At 42.5% G+C, this 27,221-nt stretch overlaps 1 protein-coding gene across 1 annotated transcript; it reads left to right on the forward strand.

Annotated features, from left to right (window-relative positions):
- On the forward strand, positions 1-27,221 carry lrfn5a (leucine rich repeat and fibronectin type III domain containing 5a). Its single transcript, XM_062396519.1, has 8 exons — positions 1-211; positions 2,715-2,843; positions 2,937-3,117; positions 5,826-5,981; positions 6,257-6,516; positions 7,866-8,333; positions 24,080-24,353; positions 25,192-27,221. The coding sequence occupies exons 1-8, from the start codon at positions 15-17 to the stop codon at positions 26,161-26,163; spliced, it is 2,637 nt and encodes an 878-aa protein (XP_062252503.1). The 5' UTR covers positions 1-14; the 3' UTR covers positions 26,164-27,221.

Below are 27,221 nucleotides of genomic sequence, written 5' to 3' on the forward strand. Positions count from 1 at the left end.
GTGGGGTGGTAACCATGGAGAGGCTGTTGCTGTGTGTGATGCTGACGGTTGCCATGGCGGTGCGAGCCCAGGTCTGCCCGAAGCGCTGCGTGTGTCAGATCCTGTCGCCCAACCTGGCAACCCTGTGTGCCAAGAAAGGCCTCCTGTTTGTACCGCCCAACGTTGATAGGCACACGGTGGAACTCCGGCTGGCTGACAACTTTGTCACCAGGTGACAGCAACAAACGTGACACACTCAAAACCACATCATTTTAACGTTTTTCAACCTCTGCAGGTTCGGTTTCAGTTAACACCCGATTCTGATTTCTGATAGTGAGGCTATCCACGTAATGCCTTTTCGTTTTAAAACATTACATTTGATAGGTCAAGTAATTCCTGGCCACTAAAAGAGAACATCAGGAAAAAGTGCTGGACCCATTGTCTCTCAATTTCACATTTTAATCTGGATGAAAAATAAATGGAGACTTTTGAAAAACAATAATGCAGATTTCCAGGTTTGAGTCACCTGCTAATGCTATTCAGTTCTAATCGCAGTACAAGGTACGAAGACATTACTTCTGCTGGGAGAGCAAGTTAAAATTCAAATCTATTGATACTTGCTACAAAGTCTACTGCTGCCACCAGAACTGCTGCTTTTGTTAACGTTATTAAAGTCTTACATTTCTGAAAATGGCTTAAAAGTGCTGTGTTTATCCTGCTCAGGTTTTTCTGGAGCTGTACATCCAGGAGATTGGTCCCTCTTTTTCCTGTCTGACTAAATTCTGACATCTGTGGGAATAAATCTCTAAAACTTAAACAGAATAAATAGTTGGTTAAATGAAAGTCGTCAGAAAGTCTCTACTAAGACATTGAACCTTGTCCAAGTGAAAGATGAAGAACATGTTTTGATGTGTGCACAGTTTTTCTTTAATGTGTTAATGAATACTTCACGCACATGCTCAGCTTCAGCGTCTGATCTGTGAAGTTAGCGGATGACAAGTTTCTGCGCACAAATAAATCTTAGAGTATTTGGACAGTGCAACATCACGCAGGGTCCTTATCCTCTGGCACCGGAGAGAAATGAAACTCATTTGAGGGTTCAGAAAGAAAAGAAGCACATTCTTCAAGGCTGCAGAGCATGTTACACTTGATTCGTCATTGGAGCGGCTCAAGGCTGTGTCCTGATGGCGTGGCAGTTTCGGGATCGTAGTCTTCGGAGAGAGACATTCACGCTCACACATATTGAATGAGCTGCACAGTTAAAATAGGAATAGCAAATGCGACTTCTGTTTTTGAATGAATTTCTATTTAGAATGTTGAAAGACTTTCTCCCCTGAAGATCTCCTTCAAGTCGGCTGTGTATGTGAACACTATTAACGTGAACATGTAACATGAAGCAGGAGGCTCAAAAAGAATAGTTGTGGAAATGGTTCACCCATAATATGACCCTGGCATCACTAAAGACAGAAAACAACTACACCCGTCCCTCCACGGTTCCTGCAGGAGCTCCATCGCCCATGTTCATGCACGGGTATTGTCAGGCTGCGCCACTGATCTCAAACTGTTTGCCTAAGCACCCACAGTCATTAGCAAACAGGACAACACGATACTGACCTCAACTGAGCCAAAGAGAATGAACGTTCCCCGACTTTCATGCCGAAACTGAGCAACCATCCCTTTTCATCCCTCTCAACTCCCAGTGGTCCATCCCCTGTACAAACGGCTCACTGTTGTTCATGCAGGTTCATTAAAGGGAGGAAGTTCTATGTCAGCGTTGGAGATCACGTGTGGGACAAAGCTGTTTTTGGGGATCGCACAGGGGGGCTGCCTTGGCCCGTTATTATTCTCAGTGTACACTCTGCCACTGGGTGATCTCATCAGAGGGCACAATGTCTGTTTCCATGGTTACACAGATGATACACAACTGCACATTGCTTCTGAGCCAAATGTATTTCAGCAAAAATACATAGATGAGCAATGATTCCCTCAAGATTAATGATTAATTCAAATAGACAAATGCTGGAAAAATAATTTTGTTCAGCTAACTCCTTGGATTTACACAGAATGGACAAGTCTAGGTGTTATCTTAGACTCTGATCTGAGTTTCAAGGCCCACATTAACAAGGTGATCATAACCAAATTTCTCCACAGTAGAAACATAGCAAAGGTTCGGCCATTTATAAATCAGACAGATGCTGAAAAGCTGAGTCATGATTTCAGTTCTAGCTGACTGGATTACTGTAGTGCACTCTTTGCAGGCCTCTCAAAAAAAAAATAGAGAGACTCCAGCTCATTGAGAACTCGGCTGTTCGGCTGTTCACCAGAACCAAGCTGAGAGACCACATTAGTATTAGGTGACTTGAAGGTTCTCAAGCTCACATGCAAGGCTCTCTAGTCAACTAACTATTTTCCCTTGAGACCACTGAGATCATCTGCAGCAAGTCTATGAGAGATGCAACTATGCTCCAAAGTTATGGAACAGACTGCATCTATAAATCAGAGAAGCTATTTCAGTAAATGCCTCAAAAAAAAACTTAAAACATGTTTCTATACTTCAGCCTTTAACTAGATCTTAAACTTGCCCGCACTTATGAGCCCTTTATAATGTTTTTAACACTTTCTTATTTTTCTGTTTTTATTTTGTTAATGAGTTTCTGTAAACGTAGGAAATATAACTATTGATAAACACTGTGTCGGTCCTTTTGCTGATTAAACTGTTCTCTCCATGTCATTAGTGTGAAGAGGAAAGACTTTGCCAACATGACACGACTGGTCGACCTCACATTATCCAGAAACACCATCTCCTTCATCACACCTCATGCCTTTGCTGATCTGGAAAACCTCAGAGCCCTACACCTCAACAGGTTTGACTGAGCACAGGCTCATTCTACTTTATCTCCATAGCTGCAGAGACCTGCAGGTTCTAAAAAAGTTTCAATTTCTCTGACCTCTTCCAGTAACCGCCTGACGAGGATCGGCAACGACACGTTCAGCGGGATGTCGAAGCTGCACCACCTGATTCTGAACAACAACCAGCTGGTGCTGATCCACCAGGGAGCGTTCAACGACCTGCTGGCGCTGGAGGAACTGGACCTGAGCTACAATAATCTGGACTCTATTCCTTGGGAAGCCATCCAGGTCAGGATCCCTTTAATCTGCAGCATCCCTTTCAATCATGTTTATATCTGGAGGGCTTTGTAATGAGCCAATCCCAAGCACCATAAAAAAAAGGCCATAAAACCTTTTGGGCCATTTTTTGGAAATAAAATAGAAAAAAGTTTTTATAGGCTTTTGGACAGAACAGAGGCCATTAATAGATAATTCAATAAGAGTGCATGCACTTTGATATTGATTGTTTCACTTGAGATTCTTTCATTCCTATGTTTTTTCATGGCTGACAGTTAAAATGTTATTAGCGTTCCTTGTGGGTCAACAGACAATTTTTATGTGATCTAAATGTCACAGCCTCTGTGGTTTATCATCCCGAAGTATTCTGCAATCTGAAAAAGAATAGAGGCTGCTCTAACACTGAAAGTTTCCACCCACAGTCAGACATGTTAATAATAACTAGGGCTGTGAAATGATTAAAATGTTTAGTCAAATTAATCACAGGTTTCATGTGTGTTAATCATGATTAATCACATTACCGATGTTCTCGGTATATTCTTGTGAAAACAAAAATGTTACGACAAAAGACGGATATATACATTTAAAATGTTCACTCATCACTCACTCATCGTCATCCGCTTATCCGGGGTCGGGTCGCGGGGGGAGCAGCTCAAGCAGGGGGCCCCAGACTTCCCTTTCCTGGGCCACATTGACCAGCTCTGACGGGGGGATCCCGAGGCGTTCCCAGGCCAGTGTTGAGATATAATCTCTCCACCTAGTCCTGGGTCTTCCCCGAGGTCTCCTCCCCACTGGACGTGCCTGGAAAACCTCCCAAGGGAGGCGGCCGAGGACCCGAACACAGCTCTCGCTTTGGGAGTACAGAGATTGGATGGCCCTGAGGAGAGACCCCCTTACCCCATACTCCCGCAGCACCTCCCACAGTTTCTCCCGGGGGACCCGGTCATACGCCTTCTCCAGATCCACAAAACACAAGTGGACCGGATGGGCATACTCCCAGGCCCCCTCCAGGATCCTTGCGAGAGTGAAGAGCTGGTCCGTAGTTCCACGTCCGGGGCGAAAACCGCATTGTTCCTCTTCAATCTGAGGTTCGACGATCGGCTGAACCCTCCTTTCCAGCACCTTGGAGTAGACTTTACCAGGGAGGCTGAGAAGTGTGATACCCCGGTAATTGGTACACACTCTCTGGTCCCCCTTTTTGAACCCCTTTAAAATGTTTTCTTTTTATATTCATAAATAAACAAAACAATTGTGCTGCAACTCAGCAGTTCTTTAGCAGTTCTCTTTGATATTCTATATGGAACATTAATATAATCTCCATCCTAAACAGAATTCGGGCTTCTTAGCCATTGTATGGTTGAATAAAACTTTTTTTAAGTTTATTTTTTGTCAAACAACCATTAACCAAACCATGACACAATTGAATGCCTCTCAAAGTCCTCTTAGCTAGTCGTTCTTTAGCCGGTTGGTGAGGCAAAGTAACTTGTCCACATTCTCTGACAGTAAAGCTGACCGCTTCTTTTGCCCAATGTGTCCTGCGAGTGAAGCTGGTTTGGCACATTGAACGCCCCACGCATGCTTCGAGTTGCGGTGGTACTTTAGGCTGGTATTACTACTGTGAAACGATAACGTCTTCCAGCAGAGTGTACATATCACCTTGGTTTTATTGAATGTTCCCTCTTTGTTTTTTTGGAACATGATCTTCCCATCCAGTTTGTTTGTTTGAACAGCAGCTGCCGTCTGACTGCATTCGAGCGGCGACTAGTGCAGAGTGGGTGGAATTGTGGGTATATTGGAAGGTCCTTCTGCGCATGCGTTAAAAAAAACGAATTACTACTGTAACTTAATGTAGTTTTACATTTATACCGCCACTGTAGATCGGGGAAACATGTTTTTCAGACAAAGATCATGTGTATAGCACCAAATCATAACGTACATTTTCTCAAGGTCGATATCTTATAATATTAAAGAGAGAAACAGTTCCCACAATAAGCAAGAATTTATTAATCCAAGCACAGTCTGAGAACCATCTTCTCAATCCTGGGGGTTTCACTCAAACTTTTGTTTCTCAGCCTGTGAAGCAGACACATGAAATAAAAACCATTACCTTTTATATTGTGAATAATGCCTTGGAAACTGGATATGACCGAAACACGTTTGTCACCATTTTCATGTAATTTGTTATTTTTTTATAGATTTTTAATGTTTCAAGCGAGTTTCTATGAGGCTTCTCACCCTCTGTTTCACATCATGTTCAGATGTTGTGCTAGGGATTGCCAGAGGTTTGGGGCTAAAACTGCAACAATTTTGTTACCTGAAATTTAAATCTATTAATTTGTGATGCTGTAAAATGTTGTTCAGCATTTGCAGAGGATACATTCGGTTCCCTGTTCACCGAATATATGAGCATGTTAAATGAAAGCTCTCATTTTACATTTTCATGGCTGTGGGAGTGGAGAGAGAAAGTTACGTAACTGTTCTATTCAAGCACTGTCAGACCGATTGTTATAAGTATAATAATAAGTGAAAATTAGAGTTTGTTTTCTGTGATGGGCTGATGCCACTTGAAGGATAGGCGGTGTAGATAATGGATGGATGAATCTGAGTGGCAGCTAGTTATCTGAAGACGGAGCGGAAAGCACAAACTAAGGGAGAGAAAAGACACAAACTTTATAACATCTTTAACAACACAAACCTTTGTCTTTCTCTCTTTCCAACAGAGAATGACGAGCCTCCACACGCTGAGCTTAGACCACAACATGCTGGACTATATTCCTGAGGGAACCTTCTCGCTGCTACAGAAACTCAACCGGCTGGACGTCACCTCAAACAAACTGCAGAAGCTTCCCCCGGACCCCCTTTTCCAACGAGCACAGGTAAGCTACTCTACACAAATTATTCAAAAGCAACACAGCTTTGAAATGATGATAGAAAAACAACAAACTGCAGAGAGCACAAATGCAACTCGCCGATAAGATGAATGGCAGCCAGTGGGGGGAATGATAGGAGGGACAACACTCTCTAAATGTTGATGGTCCTGAAGCCACTTATCCATCATTTGGGTTAGGGTTCCACAGCAAAGGTGGGAATTTGAAATAACTTAATGGAAAATGTACTCTTTCTTTGACAACTAAAGTTTTTACACGACCAGGTCCTGGCCACGTCGGGGTTCATGACGCCCACTGCCTTCGCGCTGTCATTCGGCGGGAACCCTCTCCACTGCAACTGTGAGCTTCTGTGGCTGAGGAGGTTGAACAGGGAGGACGACCTGGAGACGTGCGCCTCACCGCAGCAGCTCGCCGGTCGATACTTCTGGTCCGTCCCCGAGGAGGAGTTCCTGTGTGAGCCCCCCCTCATCACCAGATTCTCCCACGAGATGAGGGTGCTCGAAGGGCAGCGAGTCGCACTAAGGTATCAGTATTAATACTTCATTCCTACAACCACTTCGGCACTCACATACATACACACACACAGAATGAATTTCTCTTTTAATTCATGTTGTTGTCCATTTTGGTTATTGCTGCTGAAGAATTTATGAAAAGTTGTCTGTTCAGTGAACCACAAAACAAGGGCATTACATTCAAATTAAATGTAGCACAAGAGGACCAAACAACAACAGGGCTGAGAGAAGAAGACAGCGCCATTTGCATATATATTAGTTGCATGCTTCCAATCATGACACATGTTATGTTTTCAAATATGGAGTTGTGATGAAAATGAGAAAAAGAGGGCAAAGAAAATCAATGGGAGGACTTTACTCTGTCTCTTATTGTGTCCTCTTTATAGGGAGAGTCACTGTATCTCTTTAATCTTCAACATTAAAATGCAGAGAACTGCAGAAGACAAGGACGTCTTGAGAATGATTTCTTAATGCAGATTTTTTTTTTTTTAAATGACTGATTATTTGCATATTCAGCCTTTCCTGACTGGGTAGAAGGTAATACCTCTGAAAATATATGGACAGGCTCTGTAGCTCGTGTGCATAGCCGAAGTACAATGTGACCCCGCAGCAACTGGGACAACTACAACATTTCCTACATTTTCCTCAGCGTGTAATCTGTTTTGCTTATTTATACCTGACTGTTGCTACAGGAAATTACCTCGACATTTCTGCCCAATAGACTTATAATTGAATGGCTTCAAAATGATAAATTACTGCAGCCATTTGAATTCACTCAGACACCTACAGAGGATCGTTGTTAGAATTAACCTAACCCTCAATATTTAACCAACACGACAATAGTTCCTTTTTGCACAATGAACTAAATGGACTGTGTTAATATTTATGACTGAGTCACATGTGTCCTTGGTTTATTTTACTGCATAATAATCAAATTAGGCATTCAGCCAATCTTAATGATTTGTCAAATTTATTTGAAAGTCACTCACTCACTCAAATACATTCCTTTCAAAAAATATTCTTGAATTCTCAAATACAATATTAAAACCTCATCTTATTATCTGTAAATATTATCTTTTGTAATATCTTGCCAAGATCTACATACAACTGTACATTTTACTCATGACTGATTAATAAAACAAATACTTTGTTACAATGTATTTTGACAGCTTTGCTGCAGTGCATTATAACACAGAATATGTGCTGTGTCGACACAGTTCAGTTTTTCTTTACACTTTAGGCCTGAGAGGCAAAGAATGTGAGGGATTCCAGAAACCACCATCCAGCATTTACCCTACAGTTGACCCCATTCTGTCATGTTTCTAATAAGTTCCACTCCACTGGTTTTCATCCTTAAAAGGTGTAAGGCAAGAGGCGATCCGGAGCCAGCCATCCACTGGATCTCTCCAGAGGGCAAGCTGGTGTCGAACTCCTCCAGAACGTTGGTGTACTCCAACGGGACCCTGGACATCGTCATCAGCACTGTGAAAGACACCGGCTCCTTCACCTGCATCTCCTCTAACCCCGCGGGTGAGGCCCACCAAACGGTCGACCTGGTCATAATCAAACTCCCTCATATCTCCAACAACACCAACAACATCCAGGAACCTGACCCAGGATCTTCGGACATTTCCACGTCGAGCCGGGGCGGGGCCAACGGGAGCAACGTGACGGGCGACGTGAAGGGCGGGGTGGACAAGCGGGTGGTGACGGCCGAGGCCACGTCGTCGACAGCGCTGATAAAGTTCAACTTCCAGAGGAATATTCCGGGCATCAGGATGTTCCAGATCCAGTACAATGGAAGCCAGGACGACTCGCTGGTGTACAGGTAATACTGACAGAACCACCGTGTCATGGTCAGACTGATGCACCGTGCGGAGGTGGACGATTACCCAAGTCTGAGCTCTGCAGATTAGATTACAGTAGATTAAATGTATCTTTAATGATCCTGATGGAAAATCTGATCACAGGTATTAGAAACTTAACACAGGCTAACAGCAGTGATAGGAGGGATCAACAAGCAGGCCTCAAGTTCACAACCAGGGCACCACATGAGTGATACACAGGGACTACACAGGTACTACCAGAACTCTACGAGGACACTACAAATCCTCCGATCCTACAAACGAAATACATACAAAAAGGACAGCATGCACCAAGCCTTTACAACTGGAAATAACAGTGGCAACATACTGAAAAGAAAAGGCAAGTCAACATATTTAAGCTGTTACTTAATGGAGCAAACAGGACCAAAATTGCAGACCACAGACTAGATAAGAAAATAGGTTTACAGTCTTTAGTAGGCCGGCTGGCAGGTAAGAGATCCATATCTCCAGAAGAACAAAGGAGAGACAGGAGGAATGACCAGTGAGCAGAACAGAAGCACTTAACTAGATGGGGTAAACAGAACAGAATGCCTACTGAACTAGAAGGGCCCACGGAGAGCAAACACCTCTGCTTCGCTGATGCCCTCTCTTGCAATATTAAAGAAAGTAAAAAGTAAAAATTTTACACCTAACTATTTTATTGAATCTGCCCCAAACATGAATGGATTCTCTCTTGGCCCATCCCGCACCCTTCCACCAAGTTTCCGTAGAATCTGTCAAGACATTTTGGTGAAATCCTGCTAACAGTTAGATGAAGGCATACAGCCAGTAAATCATTTCAAAGTTAAAATCTCAGGGTCCATCCATTATCCAATCTAGGGCCAATCCCAGTCGACATTGGTTGAGAGGTGGGTTACACCTTGAACAGGTTGTCTCTGTGTGTCGGCCCTGAGATACACTGCCTAACAACTGTTCCCGCCTACGGGTAATAGAATTGTCCTTTAACCAGAAGGTGGGCGGTTCGTCCCCATTCAGCATGCCGAAGTGTCCTCAGGCAAGATGCTGAAATGAAGTCTATAAATTCAAAAAAAAAGTGTTACACCACAGGGTAAATCAAAAGAGCAGATTCTAACACAAAGAGCTAGGAAATAATGAAGTGGGAATTATTCATTAGCGTACCCTTATAAACACTTTCTTCTTGTCATCCTGGTGAAGCTGAAGACTGCGCATTGTCTCATTAGAGCATAGGTGCAGACGTCATGTCAAAGTCTCTGACACATCAGTTCACAGTCGAACAACATGAGGATGAAACAGGGAGGAAGACTCGCAGAGACGTGCGAAAATTGTTGATGGAAGAGAAGACGTCCCCCCCCCCCCCCCCCCCCCCCTGCTGACTCACAGGGACGGTGTTGACAAGGAGGGCGCCGCACGTCTTTCTTGACTTTTGCCATTTGCTCAAGATAACAGCGATAAGATGGATCTCGCTGGGGATGATTGTTATTTGAGCTAAATATTTGCTCCGGCGAAATGGGGGGAGTTAACAAACACAAAGAGCCTTCGTAGGGAAATCGGCCTGTATTATCTGCCTTTCATAGCGCCGCTAATCCCCCAAGCATACTGCATCGGTACGCATCATCATCATCATCATCATCATCATCATCATCATCATCATCATCATCATCGTCATCATCGAGAGCTGGCAGAGCATAGAGACTGACCGTCTCAGGGTCACAACGATGACTATTCACAATCAGAATCAGAATCAGAAAGTATTTATTGCCAAGTAGGTTTACACCTACCAGGAATTTGCTCGGGTTATTGGTGCATACAATGAACATAGAACATAAAAACACAATAAATACAACACACATAAGAAAAGCACTAAAAAGAGACAATATATATTTACTCACTATTTACTTCTTATTTACTCACTTTTTCTAATATTTATACAAAGTAAAATTTTGACATAAACATGTCTAATTGAAAATATATAAAAGACAAAAGATATAAAAAGTGAAGTAAAAAGGGAAATGCAAAACAGTGAACAGTGTCAGATTGCAACATGCAATGTAATGCAGTATAATATAATATAATGTGTTAATTTAACACATCCTTGAGGTGTGGGGGTGGAATAAAAGTCGGAGTCAGGTGGGGGTCCCGGGCCTTGTTGATAAGGCCAGTGGCTGTTATAGAATTCATCTCCGAAGGCTGGTTCTTTTTTATTTATTTAACTGCAAGCTATGAATTATAATCTTTAATCTCTTGCAGTCTTTATCTTCCGTGCCTATAATTAACACACAGAGATCAGCCACATAAGAGTCTGATGGTATTATCCGCCTTCCGTATTATTCCTAATCTCTGTTCATAATTCATCAGCACTTAACCCTGTTCAGAGGAGGCATCGCTGAGAGACGGCGCCGATAGGGCTGTAGCCGACATTCTTCTCATCAAGGTAACATCGTAGATCACATCCATCCATCTCTTTCTTTTGCGCCCTCGTTCATTCACAAAGCACCCTCAAGCCTATGTGTGTTTGACTGATTTTCACTCCACAAAACGCCACGTTTGTCAGACTTTAAAACACTACGCAAAGTATTTAGTTAGAAAGCATAGAAAAAAAAGCAGCTTCCTGCGGAGGGCACACGGAGGAGATGTGATTAGAGAGGCTTTCACCACCCACCACACATCAATCAGCGTCTTTCTCTCTTTCTTCCTGTCTTTTCACCCTCCCTCTCTTCCTCCAGCTCTGCCATCCTCCCCTTTCTTTAAGTGGTGAAGTCGTTTGTGTGTCTCCGTGTTGTTTTGCAGCTTTCTTGTCTTTAGATACCCAATTGATTTCCATTCGACACCTCTCCTGGCACACAACAGCCGCCCATTGATTGTGCTTTTTTTCTTTTCATTACCCAAACACAGGGAAGACAAAGAAGAGGGGCAGGGAGGGAGAAAGGATAATAGAAAAGAGGGATGAAGGGAGAAGAGGAGTGGAAAACGTAAAGGGAATGACGGAGGTGGCAAAGCACGAGTGGGAGGAAAAGCGGATGACAGACGGGAAGACTGATCTTGTTGTCACAGACACAACTTTTACTTTTCAGCTTCAGTGAGAGATAATTGATTTGCGGCACATCGACATTTGTGCCCTTAACTCTGCACCTGCTCGACATGATGTTGTTGGGCGGAGGAGGAGGTTCGGTACGTTTCCTCCAAACTCTCTGCTTAAACTGCTGAAAACCTGATTGATAGTTTAATGCGCACACAGACACATCCTTCCTGTTCAGGACGTACTTGCTGCACTTCTGGAATGTTGTTGCGCCTGATTGTGTATTGATCCCTCGCAGGGAAACCCCTCCCATGGCTGCTTCCACAGGGAGGTCAGGGTCAGCTGCAGAAAAGCACTTGCGGAGCTGACAGGGATTCAGTGTCCTTCTCGAGGACACTGGAGACAGACAGGAACACAGTTCCGCTGTGTTAATGTCACTCCTCCAGCTCCAGTATTATATTTCTATTCCGGAGGGAGGCCTGTCGCTCACAGGAGTAAAACCCCTGCAGAGCAGCAGGCTCACTGCAGCTCAGGTTTTCTTCAGAATCGAAAAAAGTTCTTAAAGTAATGATGAGCCTAAAAAAAGATTTCCTAAAAACACTGATGCATCAATCATCTTTATATCTAAATTGCATTTTGACAAAGTGCCATTTTCAGGGAGCCAGTTTTAATTATATCATGCATATTTAATACAATCTTATCAAGCTGCAGTAAGTGAATTTTGTACTCTGCTCTTAGTTATTGTGAGTTGGTGAAACAATAAATATTAAACCTAGGCTGTTCTCTAGTCAGCTAGTCAATGAGCTTCTTGTCGTAGTGGAAGAGGCAAACAAACCTGTTGTTGAGCTACAGCAAAGAAATCTTATCAAAACTTAAAAGAAACTCGATATGGGAGAGTATCTGCGAGAAAGTAAATGCTGTGGATAAAACCAAAAATGATTAAATCGAGAGAAGAGGGCAGGACATGAGAAGAAGAACGAAAAAGAAATTGCTCACATGAAACCAGCGGCAAATTAAACAGGGGGAGGAGGGGGGGGGTGGAAGAAATGCGTGTGACCAATACTGCGCAGGAGGTGAGAGCTTTGTCCTCTGTGGCACCAGCGCTCAGGCTCGACAGGCTGATGGCCATTAGGGCCATGGCAAGAGATGGATTATTTTTGCTTCTGTCAATCCAGAACGTGTTTACAGGAGCAGAAAAGAACTGTTCTCTCCGTCTTCCCCATCTACTCCTCTGGGCAAACGTAGCAAATGGACAGCGGCTGTTATTCTTCACGCAGTCCTCAGTGCGCACCGTTTCCATCGGGTGAAATCAAGTTTGCACATGTTATTACATATGCAGACCTATAGTAGATCAGGCCCTATACATTTCGGTACTCCTTAACATGTTTTCTTACCACACCAGAAGAAAACATTGCCATGTCATATTTATAAGACACATGGCACAGCTGTTAGATCTTTTTAAAAATCTGGGACGGATCACTTTATAGTCTGGGACACTTGTATTATGCTTTAAAAAAGCCTAGATCACGTTGTTTAATGCATGTCAAGCTCAACATTACCATTTTTTTAAAGCATGATTTTTTTGTATTATTCATAGACATGTCATTATTTCATATTTACCGTTTTTAAGGATTCACAAATCCTTATTACATTTTTTTCCTTTCTTACTTTTTGAATAAAAATCCTTTTTGAGCACTTGTCTTCTAATGCACAACATGGGTCAAAATTGGCCCATATTAATTTCCTGTGTAATTTCATGCATGGCTGAGTGTTCCTTCGCTATAACTTTGAAATAATTATATTTCATAATTTAATATTTCAGATATTCATTAAATATCTTGTTTTTGATTGCCAGAAATCATTATAAAACCTGCAGTGTATCTTTCCAGCATTTGGATCCATTGAAGTTTTTAATAAAACTAATTTACCTCTAGCATGCTAATTCTCTGCTACGTCTACTCATTAAGTCCAATATAGTTTGTCTTTTTTCCTGTAAAGTGAAACCTTTTTTATTAACCTTCCTAAATTGAAGCTATAAGGAACTAAATTGAGTCAGGTCAAGGTAGGGCTGATGTCACTGACATAATGTGCCGGGCTTTTCCACACGACCTACCACAGCAATCTTTGGCCTTTACACCTCGCTGGGTTTATTGAACAATTCACAGCCGTAGTCGATGAGGACAGTGAACTCACGGCGAGCACTAATGTCGACGTTCATAAAACCGACAAAAAGAGTGGAAAAGTGCTCTATTTCACATGAAGAGGAGATAATTAAGGGTTCCGATGATTGCGAGCCATTGTGGGATCATAGAAAATATGAATTCCCCAATTACGAGATGAACAGATCTATTATTTTGAGACAGACAATAATGATGGTTAAAAAGCCTATTAAAAATATATAAGCCTTGAACAGAGAGAGCAAGTTTGAGGGTTAACATTTTTTTTTAATTAAAATGTATTAGATTTGACATGATATTGGCATGTTTTATTGTTTTTGGATTAATAGGACGTCTTTAATTAGGTGCCAGCATTTTGGTTGGATTGTTCCTTCTATTGTGGAACAGAATCCTCATGGTGGCTTGCAGGTCTGTGAGGTTTGAGAAGCATGAATAGCTCTCCTCTATTTCACTGCAGAGGGAAGCAACCTGATTTCATAGATAATGAGGCATGTTGCAAAATGTATTTATTTTTGTTATTTTCTGTTCCGTCAGGGATGAACGCTCATCTTCACTCCTGTGAGAGTCAACATGACCCACTGCTCTTAATTGTGTTTAAAAGCCTTTTTTGCACACCTACTGAAACAAATACCTTGAACTGTGACATATACAAATGTACATATTTGCACCTATATATGTTATAAGGCCAACACAGGATGATGATGATCGATAGACAGATAGATAGATAGATAGATAGATAGACCATCATTCACTATGATTGTATGAACACCAAAAGTCTTTACTGATCCTACTCTGATTGTGTCTCATGTCATCATCGTTTGTACCCTTGAATGTACTTATTGTAAGTCGCTTTTATCCAAAGCGACTTACAATAAGTACATTCAAGGGTACAAACCCAGAACAACAAGAATCAAGAAAGTACAATTTCATCAAAAATAAAGCAAAACTACAAAGTGCTATATTTAAGTGCTATTAAATTGTTAGGTTTTTTTTGTGTTTAATTTTTATTGAGGCGGGTCAACTAAAAATGGATGGTGGGCCGCAGATGGCCCGCGGGCCGTAGTTTTGACACCCCTGCTCTAAGCCATCTGAAATCATTGCCACTGAGTTCAGCCGGGGGGTTGAACCAAAAGATAAGGAAAACTCCTTTAATGGCAACAGGAATGGAGACATTGCCTTTCTTAGTGGGTTTATGTTCACTAACTCAGGGAATGCGTTGGCAACTGCTCTGTAATGATGACCTTATTCAGGTTAAGAAAAATGCTGTTTATATGACAGTGTCGTATTCAGACCATAATCAGGTTATGATCTGAATATTGGTGTCAATGTAAACAGCTCTATGATGAGTGAGCTGCTACATAAAGATTGTGGAAGTTGACAGTGTAACTAAAAGACAAACCAATCAAGCTAAATCAATAGAATACTGAAAAACACGGCTTTTCATCCTTTAAGAATATATAGAAGAATAAAGTTCCCCCACAACAGGCCTGCAGACATCAGAGCTACAAAATGCTGTGTGCAGAATCTCAGACTCTTTCTCAGGACACAAACTCTCCTCTGACATTTACTAAGTTACATGAGAGCTCGCACGCAGAACCCCATCCGCCCTCCATCCTCCATCCTCCATCCTCCAGCCCTCGTCTGCTCCGCCTGTTGTTGTGTTTTATTCCTTTTTTCCGCCGTGTTCTTTCAGCAGTTGTTTTCCACTCCAGCTCACCCATCGAGCTACAGCCACTGGTGGCCATTTGCCCAAAAAACTACACATCAAGCAAATTGTCTGGCAAGCTTATTTTTTATGAGGCTACACGTGGTGGGGGCTGGGGATGAATCCAGTCCTTAAAACAAAAGCCACCCTCTCACACACAACCAATGGTCCCTGCAGGTAAAACACCTAGCTCAGCTGTGCTTAAGGCGTGAAAGAACCTCTGCCTTTATCATGCTGCAATGTTCCAATTCTGATTTTATGGCACCATAAACATATCGCGGGCCTAATGTAAGAGTGTTATGGTTACAAGCAGTCTATTGGGTTTTAAACGCGGCTAAGTCTTACAGCGGGGAACTACCATAGCGGCTTCTGAGGAGAGTGTGGAAGTAAAAAGGCAGCAAAGGGAAGCGGGAACTGAAAGGACGGACAGACAGAGACAAACAGAACATGAAGAAAACCAACGGGAAAGAAGGGAAGAATGTATCGCAGAGTTTGCAAGAAAGACAGGAATGAAGGTTATTGTAAGATCAATACAAAGATTGGGGAGGAAAGAGATGGGAGGAAAAATGGAAAATTAGATTTTAAAGGAAGGCAAGAAAAGAAAGGGAGTTAGAATAGATGAGTGAATAAATGACTGTGAGAACGCACGGGAGGAGCCAACCACAGCATTAAGAATAGATGTAGATGAGTCAACTAAACTGGAGGAATGGAGCTGAGGTGGGCAGATGGAGCTCTACACCCGGCTCCAGATAGTGCTGAGAAGTCTTCCCCACATCTGGGACAGCGCCTCGCCGCTCGGCACTTTGACGTCTACTCGGCGGTGCGCGTGTTTGCACTGAGCTCAGCAGTAACGAGAGCTCGTCGAGGGTCGAGCATCCTCGCTTTTTTACCAGTACCCCTGCTAGTCCTTAGAAAACCTCAGACTTACCCTCCGAGCTCCTAATTAAAACTTTTTTTTATGATTAATTGCATGTTTGCTTTACCACAATGGCCAGCATGCTACCCAAATCCTCCCCAGCTCCATATTCAGCAGTACATAGCTGGAGATGCAGACACTGCCTGGGTTTTAGATAAATGAAAGCAGGTCTGTCTTCATAATATTCACTTGACATGTAAATAACTTCAAATTGAATCCAACATTACATTGAGGGAGTCTAATGTGACCTGAAAAGGGCTAAAAACAAACAGCACTGATGTCTCTGTGCTCTGTTTTCATAATTAAGAGAGTTCTCACAGGGAATATTTCAACATAAAAGAGCTTCTCTTTTTTTCCCTCCTCAGCCAATTCAGCGCGCGGGGATGATTATGAGCAAAGCAAATCTAAGGGTGGGGGATAATTAAAGTTTTTAAATAATTATGCAAAACTCTGGCATTTCAGTGAGGTGGCAATGTGTGCTACCGGAAACTACAATATTATGACTGTAAACTGTTTGGTGAAAAAATTACCCTGATCAGTGTTGCCCAACGAATTTATTCTATGGTGGTAGCGGGGGTTCGACTGCTCGCGTTCAGATCCTGCTGTGACAGATACACAGACTAAAGTGCGAAAGACCGATTTTGACATGAGAGGGACAACTTTATTCCATGCTACTTGGGGATATGTACACAACTGCAGCTGAAACTATGCTACTATGTGGTAAAAACTTTTATGGAAATAGCAAGCACGCTTCAAATAGCGCTGTCCACACCCACACAATGCAGCCACTATGGTGTCATTACAAGTGTAAAAACATTAATAAATTATTAAACCAGCAGGAATATGGCATGCCGTCGGAGTCTAGATAAATAATGGGAAATACTGATCTTCTAGGTAAGTTATTATCACCAGTGGGAGCTATTCTTTTTCTTTATCAGTGCAAAACTTTCACCCCGAGTCTAACTTTGTGTGAACTTTAAACATGGCGCCCACTACCCCAGTTTCGCTTCTTACTACAAGCTGTGTGGAAGCTTGTTAGCTCCGGCATCAGGGGCAGTATGCTTGGTAACACAGAGAGAAGAAGCTAGCTGTGTGCAAGTGCAATGTTTTCTGTCTGCCTCAGAGACTCAGACCTATTAGCATGGCGTTGTGCCATCTGCTGTGTAAGCCACATTAGCTTTAAGGTCAGCAGTAATGGAGCAGAAGTTGAGCCACCATTAATCCTCTTCACTTTGTGTTCAGAAACCAGTTGTTCTTTCACTGGTTTGATTGCATTGGTGTGCTTTACGGAGGGCTGTGCTGTCATATGCGAGTGTTTGCTTCATCGCTGATGAAGTGAACATGAAAAATGAAATGAAAATGTCATGTTGCTCTTTAGCGTATGCATTATGTAAAAGCTGAAGGAAGCAGGTGGGAGGGGGGGGGGAATAACAGATGTTAAGTGCAGTGTAAGGAAAGAATTTTTTTTTTTTGGTCTTAAACTCAATATGGCTTTTTCGTGCCATTTTGATGCAGTATCTGACAAAGTTTTTCTGTGATGCAGGCTATTTGATTTAGATTTGCATTTGTATGGGACCCCTTTGCCAGAAGCACTGAATACCATTTTCTGAAATAATTGGACAACCTACTTTTAGATATCTGTGACCCACATTCTGGTCCCTTCACTGTTTGAGCAAAACTGCAGAGGAGTGTTTTTCCATTCAAACACCTTTCACAAGAGTTGGTAGAAATAATGTACTACTTAGATTACTGAATTTGCTTTACTCCTTTAGCTTCACAGATACATTTAAGGGACACAAACAGCCTCATGATCAGGGTTGTGCTGTGAATTTTCTGGCTATTCTGGCGCTCTCAATCAAATCACATTATCATTATTATTATTTTTAAATGATGACACATTTTGTGATATTGGCAGTCTTGTTTTGTTTCTCTTTGGGGAATAATTTTAAATTTTGAGAAATATGCTTATTTGCTCTGTTGTGATTTAGATTGGAAGATCAATACCACTCTTCTGTCTCTATGGATAATATTATGCCTCAGTCAGCTGTAGGTGAGCTTAGCTTTGCAAAACGGCAATCCCAGGTGACACTTAACATGGCTCTGTGCAAAGGATGACAAATTCACACAGCAGCACTTCCAAAACCCAATCGTTAATGTTACATTTGTATTCTGGGAAGTTGCTCGACTCAACCCAAGAAATCGTCTAGTATAGAGCCCACTGGAAAACCGTGTTGTCATTACTTGCTGTTTAAAAACCTTAAGAGGTGCTGCGAGGAGGGTTTTGCTTCAGATAGAGAGACCCATGTTAAGCTGAGATAACTGCTGGATGCAACTGTAGCTATGGAGTGTGTTCGCTTGCCATACTTGTCCTAGCAGGCACTTTCTATTGGGAAATGTCTGTCTTGCTTAGGCCTACACATGAGGTGTCTCAAGATATTTGGAAAATACAATTGCATTTGGCACCATAAAAGATCACTTAACATTAATTATTCACAGTTATTGGACCAAAAACATTGTATTAGCTAGCTGTCTGTCCTCCAATTTCACTCTTTACTGCGTTTTTATCCACAATTGAGTTTCATCTCTAAGTACACTTTTCAGTGCAAAAAGGGGAAATTGCACTGCTTTATATTTTCTATACAGACTGAACAGTAGTATTACTTATTTTAAATGTATAATTATTTTAACCATAATATTTATTATTATTCTAATATCTGTGATTATTAAGCAAGGATCACCAAACGTTCAAACGCAGACAACTTCCACCCCACTTGTGAAATGTTTAAAAAAAAAAACATTTCCCTGCATTTGTAGCCAAGAGCAGTGAAATCCATTTAAATTGAAAGTTGTTCACCCAGTGCTACACATGGTCCTACTGGGCTCTGCTGAGTGGGAGCCATTGACTGACGACTACAGCTGAGTTAGAAGTAGCTCTGGCCCCTTATCGCTGCGCTCCAGGTCGACCTGGAAGCTCTGGTCTTGTGTGTTGAATCATTGCCATGATTGCCTTTGTTTCCTTCCTGGAAAAATGCACATTTGTGGCCTGTAGCCTTTGTCCGATATTTAATCAAGTGCAATGGCCTGAATAGAACAATCTGGTATCATAGTTCACTGTTCTGTGCGTGCAGGCGATCATTTGTCTTGAGACAAAAAGCTGAGAGCGACTAATGGAGATCACACTGGCCTCCTGGCTTTGTCCGGGCTGGAGTGAGGGGAGCAGATTAACACACGCACAATCACACGTGCACACAACACATCCGTGCACATGCACACACAATACGAGGTTGGGTTTAAGCAGCTTGTAGTGTAGTATCAGTGATGACTGTGGGCAGGAGGCCAGGCATAGTGACAACCACTGGGAAGAGGAGGCTGACATGGGAGGAGACGATTACTGTAATGGAACTCACACACACACACACACACACACACACACACACACATACAAACGCTCACACACTCAGTATGTACTGCGGACACATGTAGACATAAGCACACAAACGCAAACTCATAGAGGACCATGCACACAGACAATGAAACCCAGAGACACACACACACACACACACACACACACAGGCGCCCTGGGCTGAGGGTTTGGCAGAGTGGAGTAGATAGATTAGTGTAATAGTCTCAGCCAAGGAAATCATCTGCCCACTGTGGGGCTTCAAATACTGGCAGTGAGATCCAGCTCAGACACAAAGAATTTTGCCACAATGAATGAGTCAGTTTGGATGAGTTCACACTGCTAACGGCTCACACAGTCAAGAAGCAATCATATCCAAGAGCCCAAAAATAAGAAAAACGTAGATTTGCATGAAAATGTACTTTGTGTAGTCAGCGTGGAGCGGAACAGGGTCCAGATATGCCACACATTGTCAGTGTGATGATTGTTCCATGTGTCTATGAATTATAAATGATGACAGCTTGGCCTTACACATCGACAGTGAAAGCTAACCATGCAATAAGAGTTTCATTGGCGGGAGCAGCAGCAGCTACTAACTTGGGTTTCACTTAGAAACATTCCAAGTGGGTCCAGGAGGAGGCGGCGAGATGACGGGTTCTTGGAAGCAGGTTACATGTCATCTATTCTTGTGGATTCATAGTTAAGCAGTAAACAAACAAACACACATAATCAATCACTATACTGTCTGTATTATCACTTTCACTATACTGGAGCTATAGGATATTCTAAGAAACAGAATATATAGTCTGTTCTTACACTGACGTAAGGAGAGGAAGCTGCAGCAGCGAGTGATAACGTATCAATGTAAAGGGGATAGAATCTACTGGTTTGTTATCCATGGGTAAGTGTTTTGTACGTACTCAGAAATTAACGTTTATGCAAGATGCAATACAAACATATTGGAGGAGGCAGCAGGGAGTCGTCAACAGAGTCAATGGGCACTTTGTCAGGGGCCGACAGCTACTAACATGGTGGAGAGTTTTGTAGACAAAAGTCCAATGTTTATCTTGTCGAGTATTGCCGACTTTGATGGTGTTTATTGCACGAATATGAAGAAGTGTGAGAAAGATCAGTCAACTGCTTGGTGAAATAGCAAGAATATAGCCGGCCTTAAAAGGCTAACATTAGCTTCAGAGGATAACATTTTCAGCTTTTTCCTCCTGGATAATACAGTAAAGTCACTGTCCTGTACATATGGCAGTCAAGCTATTTGCTGAACATTCGCATAAACTCTCTCATCCTCTTGAGTTAGAGTCACCCACAGGATGGATGTAGAGAAAAACTCCCGCCACACAGATTGAAGTTGGTTGGGCGGGACAAGCAGTCAGACACTTAGATCAGTCTTCTCTGATAGCCTGAAACAAATTAGATTTTCTATTTCTACCTTTTCTATTTTTCCACCCAACAAATCATAAATGGAAAATTGGAAGAATTGCTTCAAAATCTTAATTTTACATTGTTCCAACAAAAGAAAATTGGAAAAATGTATTCAGTTTTCCAATTTAAGTGTTACAGGGAGTGTTACAGTGGACAATCCCCTAATAATATATTGTCAAATCCTTTTTGGATTGAGATCATTCTCTCACTTTTTAAGATAAATACAACATTTATAACTCCCACTGGTAGTGGTTTCACATTATAATCCATTCAAAACTTAAAATTGTACATTTTGTCTTTCGTTAATAAAGTTAATTTGATGGACTGACCCCTGGTGATGCACAGCATTCCCCCTGCTACATTTATCTTGTAGTTCATTTTTAAAACAGTTTAGTGTTCGGCCATTTTTTGCATTCATTCACTCAGTAATTGGCTTTACACGATGAAAGTGCAGCATTATGCAGATTATGTGGGTATTTTTCCCTATCACCACAGAGACCAGCTAGCATTAGGGGAGCAGAGCCCTGAATGTTTCTGTCATATGGTCTCATATGTCATATTTCAGTGGAGCAACAGCCGGAAGATAAGTCACCCTCTGACCATTTATCAAACCGAGGATCTGGTTTTGAATCTGAGATCGTTGGTTGATCAGATGATGTCAGTGAGATAGGAGCTGTCGGGCTGTGCAGCCACAAGAGGCTTTCTGGGAAATGGAGAGATTTGGTTGTCACAGGTCTGACTGCGGCGCTTTAAGCTGCTGTATGAGCTATCTCGCTAAGGCTTGGAACTGTAAAGCCAGAGGTCTTCAGAGTGTTTTTTACATTTCAATAACAACTGTTTCACTTGTTTTCTTATGATAATAACAAATCATCAAATCTCCCTTGTTTTTTATATTTACAGCTCTTCATTCAGAATATGTATTTTTCAAGCTTAATAGATTCGTTTTTTTATTTATTGTATCACTTGTGTGTATGTGCGTAAATGCCACATCTGCCTGTCTGTGCATCTAGTGATTAAGGTCTTAGTCCCAAAATGTCTAAATCATAAGAGAATCAAGAGGGAGATTGTTTAACTTCAAGAAATGGAACCACTATCCAATGAATATTCATGCACTTATATAAATGCACATCTCAGACACATGCAGTATTAATGCATCAGTGAACAATGGTCTCTGTTGGAGAACCTAATGGAGAGCAGGAGTTATAAAACAAACACAAAGATATAAATGCTTTACTAGTTGATGTGACACACGACCACACACACAATCATGAACACAAATGAGGCCAAAGGCCACGGCAATAATGTGGAAATGAATCTCTGTCTGTGTATGTATGTGTAAGTGCTTGTATGTGAGCTTGTAATTACTGGTGACATTCGCCCCGATCATTAACCTGCACGCTCCGATGTCACTGTGCGTGTGAGCGATCGTGTGTGTGTAAATGTGTGCGTGTGTGTAGTCAAGCTTTACCACCATACTGATGAAAGCATAAAGAACAGCATAGGGGTGAACTCTCATGGTCACCCAGTGTTTGCTTGGCCCTCTTAGTATTCATGATGTCATATAGATGCTCACACTCACACACACACACACACACAGACACTCTTGCAGCCTTGTGCCACAGAGGACACACTAAAGACCTACAGCTAAATTCATCCCCTCGCTTTTAATACAAACCATTAAACCTCAACATGTCTCAACTCAAACCCTAAACCTGAGGCTTAACCTGGGCACAAATAGCCCTCTGCTCCTCGAGAGGCCGCGCACTGTGAACAAACCGCCCTCTGTGGTTCTAATGAGGAACCCATTAGCATTTTAAAGAGGAAATCCGGGAAAGCTGACAAGCAGTTTTGGGGAAGCTGAAGGACAAATGTGCAAATCCTTTAATCAATGTGACAAGTGTCCAGTGAAGAATAACTTACATTAGGTCCGAGTGACAAAGAAACTTTTTGTACGGCTAAATTAATTTAAGTATTTCCCCCTTGTGTGTTTTGCTGTGGATCCTGACACCAAAAGATGATGTTATAAAGCAGATTGTTACTTGGTTGGAACACAGTTTGCACGCTGGGCAGGAAGGGGCCAGCGCAGTGATAAATCATGTAATTGGACTCGTGTCCTGCTGATGACTTTTGGGGTTTCAGTTTCTGAGGGCTCAGCAGCCATCAATACACAGTAGAGCTGAGTGTGTTGAATCTTTAATAATTAAATTCTTACCTAACTGTTCAGTATTGTTTATTTTTTTCTATATTTCTCTCTTTAAAAAATATATATGTTGTGTTGAACTTTTTACTCAAATTGGTTATTAAGGTAGCGCAGAAGGAACAGGAAACACATCATGTACAACATATCTGCTATGACAACATATCGTCTTTTATCCAGTCGGTGCCCCAAATGACATTAATCAGGAGAGACGGGGTGGAACAGATCTGTTTAAAGTGGCTTTAATAAAATGATTAATATTACCTTCAACTCCAACTCATTGTTTTGGTAAGAGGGCTCCAAGCTTTAACGTTTTACTTCAGTCCCTGTCCTCCTCACTGTTGTTTCCAGACTCAACCCCACTGTAGGCTAACCGTTCAGCAACAAACAGCAGACAAACACAATTAGCATCTAGCAACAACTAGATTGACATTGTGAGACATTTAGCAGCTGGAGAGGGCAGGTATTTCCCTCAGGAGGAGGTTGAGACTAAAGCAGAGCTCAAAGACAGTGAATATTGATGTTTAAATAGTAAAACGTTTGCTAAAAGATTCACCACATTGACATCTACAGTAGATAACATCAGCTGTAAAGGTTGTACCATGTTGTGTTGAGTTTTTTATGCTGGTGATTGTTGTAAATTTAACATTCGCTCCAGGGGCAACTTAAAAAAATGAGCAGTAAGTTGTTTGAGGACATTTCGGGATAACACATGGGCTGTGAGACAGATTTTACTTTCTCAGGATGTTAAGTCAAGCAGTGGTAATTTCCAGAATTGAAATATTTGACGTCAGGCCATATAAATTCATATTTCCAACGTTATAAGTCTAGACAATAACCCTAACTGTGTCTGCCTTCCCCCTTTTTTTTATTCCACAGAATGATCCCCCCATCGAGCAAGAACTTCCTGGTCAACAACCTGGCAGCAGGGACCCAGTACGACCTCTGCGTGCTGGCCATCTACGATGACATCATCACCTCCCTGACCGCCACGCGAGTGGTCGGCTGCGTGCAGTTCAGCACTGAGACGGAGTACATGAGGTGTCACTTCATGCAGTCGCAGTTCCTCGGCGGGACCATGATCATCATCATCGGAGGGATAATAGTGGCCTCGGTGCTCGTTTTCATCATCATCCTGATGATACGGTACAAGGTGGGTCTCTCTCTCTGCGTCGCTCATAATCCTCTTTGGCCACAAATGAGAGAGAACGAGAAGAGGGAGCTTTTCATTATGTGAGACAGTTGGCTTTGTTGTGTTGCCGTTAACACACAAGCCATGCAGGGTGTTCACTACCAAGATACAACACAGCACCCAACAAATCCCTTTGATTCTCTATCGTTATCATGAAAGTTTTCCTTTGCCCCTGTTTGTTTACTTTTCATGGTGAAAAATGCCAACAGGGCAACTACAATCAGACACTTCTGCATGCTCTCAATGATTGATTTACTAAACAAACAAACACTTCACGAGCAGAACCTAATTCCAACCAATATTCTGTTTTAATACACATTAATCCAGCTCCCTGGCTGCACATCATGTAGATTATTCAACAACTGTTTGTTGACATTTAAACCTGAGTGAGGAAGAATTTGTATGAATTATTGGACTGATGAATACGAATTTGATTCTCTTATCACATGTAAACATACTGACTTTAGCTTCGCAGTTGGCGATGCTGCTCTCTCTCAGTCTGTCAGAGATCATTGACTATCTACTTTATAAACAAAACAAGAACTTTTTTCAATTCTTCTATTTCTTATTCTAATATTTTCATTGTATAGTTGCCTATTGCTTTCCATTTGTATATTTCCTTAGTAAATCTATTTAACAGGCACAATTTGATACTAGAATGACACTCGTTATTTAGCTGTGCCTGCACAATGACAATCAAATTCTAGAATTGTTCATCCTCTGATAAAAATGCTGAATATGCAAACAGTTCGGTCTGGAAAGGATGATAACTACTCTTTTCCCGTCTGTTTTTCCCCAGGTGTGTAACCCTGGCGAGGGTGGAAAAGGTGTTTCTATGTCTATGACCAACGTCCACTCACAGACCAACGGGCAGCAGTCGCAGGGATGCACTGTGACTCCCAGCGCCTCAAAACACGGCTCAATCGGTTTAGACGACCTCTCTGGAGGCACAAAGAAAAGGAGCGGAGCAGCAGGAGAAGGAGTCGGAGGCAAAGATACAGTGACTCAGTTGTCTGACTCCTCCCTGCCGGACTGCTCCACGGCCACGTCAGTTCTCAGCCAGCCTTGGGCGACCAGAAGCCCGACTGCAGGAGTTGAGGAACGGGAGAAAGCAGGTGAAGATCGAGCTCAAGCTAGCGCCTTGACGCCAACCGGCACCACTGGTTCTCTGCCCAAGCAAAAGCGGAAGCCCGCTCCGAGTAAGCCGGTCTCGGTTTGCTCGAATACCTCGGCTGTCCCTGAAAATCTTGCCTCCCCTCGACCTGCCTCCTCCTCCTCCTCCTCTTCCTCCACTGCTTGCTCTGTGCTCCTCCCTCCCTCCATCGGTCTGGAGAACCTCAACACCAACCGCAACAACTCCACCTCTCTCAACCAAACCCCACCTCCCTTTGTCCCTTTCCCTTTCTCCAGCCCTCTCCCTGCGCCGTGCCCCGTCCCTTCAATGAGGTTCAGAGAGACACCCATTCTGCGTCGGGCTCCGCGCGCCTCCTCCACCACAACCACATCTTCCTCCTGCGCCAAGTACCAGACTCTCCCTGTAGAGGAGGGAGGGAGGAGCAGGGCGAGGAGGAGGAATTCTCTCAGTGAAGGAGGCTCAAAGACTCACTCTAACCCTAACTCCCATCAGGGAGGAGGAGCGCCCAAGTTGGGTCGCCTAGTGCGTAACAAAAGGAGCCAATCAATGAGCGGGATGCTGCTCCTTAAAGATGGGGATGGAGACTCGGACAAAGGGCGGTGTGATTCAGACTGGATCTTAGAAAGCACAGTTTGAACGGGAACAAGATGGAACATGAAATAAACTTTGGTTTACCCATAATTGTTTTGTATGAGTGTGTCTGACACTTTGTGTGTGTGTGGGCGTGTCTGTGTGTGTGTTCGTTTGGATTTGTTAATAGACGCGTGAGTGAGGTTAAGGCGTGTGTGTGTCAGACGCGTTTTTGCCGTTTAGATTGTGTGTTTTTGGTGTGTGTTCATGTTAGTTACGGCTGGATGAGTGTCTTCTGCGTCCAAACTGTTGGACATTTTTCAACCTGTTTTTTTTATTATAATTTTTCATACTCCTCACGACTGTTTGTATGCATTTTACAGTTGTTGTTTTTTTCACTTGGAGACAGTTTGCTAACTGTTTCGCAGTCGGTCATCCAGCGAGTGGATCACTTGCCTTGTCTCGTAGCGTCCTCGAGTCGTCTCATCGGTTCCACTTTATAGCACAAAAAGAAAACAAGACAATGGGCTCGTCACATCTTACCCAGATTCACACTCACCTTATCTGAAAATACCACGAAAAGGGAATATGATAGGAACGAATAGAAAAAAAAGCAACACAGGATAAATAACACAATTCAAGAACTGAGCAGCGCACCTATCTCAATGTTCACGCGGGCACATGAAGTGTGCGACCACGCGGTGGCAAGAGAATAGCAGTCGGTGCCTTCTTTTGCACTAACAGACCCTCTGACACATGATACAACCGGATCTATGACCCCACCAAGGCTCCACGAAGAAGGGATCGAGGAAAGAGGGGGACAAACAAAGGAATTGAGTGATTTCACACATAGCCTTTCTTACCCACTGAGGAGTACGGACGTTTTATCGACTTACGGTGGAAACAAACTGGGACAACATGGATCAGACGGACAAAGACTTTAACGGACCTGTTATGAAATTGATATTTTTTAAAAGCGAAGAATTACAAAAAAAGAACATAAAAACCTTGCAAGCTTTTCACAGACTGTGGTTTACTACACCCTGGGTCGGTCACGAGTTCCTGGAAAGCCTCTGTACAGAAAAAGGCAACATGTACTGTGTTGTTATGTTGTGTAAAATAAA

This window comes from Platichthys flesus, chromosome 10 (assembly GCF_949316205.1).
Source record: "Platichthys flesus chromosome 10, fPlaFle2.1, whole genome shotgun sequence".
In the NCBI taxonomy this organism is placed as follows: domain Eukaryota; kingdom Metazoa; phylum Chordata; class Actinopteri; order Pleuronectiformes; family Pleuronectidae; genus Platichthys; species Platichthys flesus.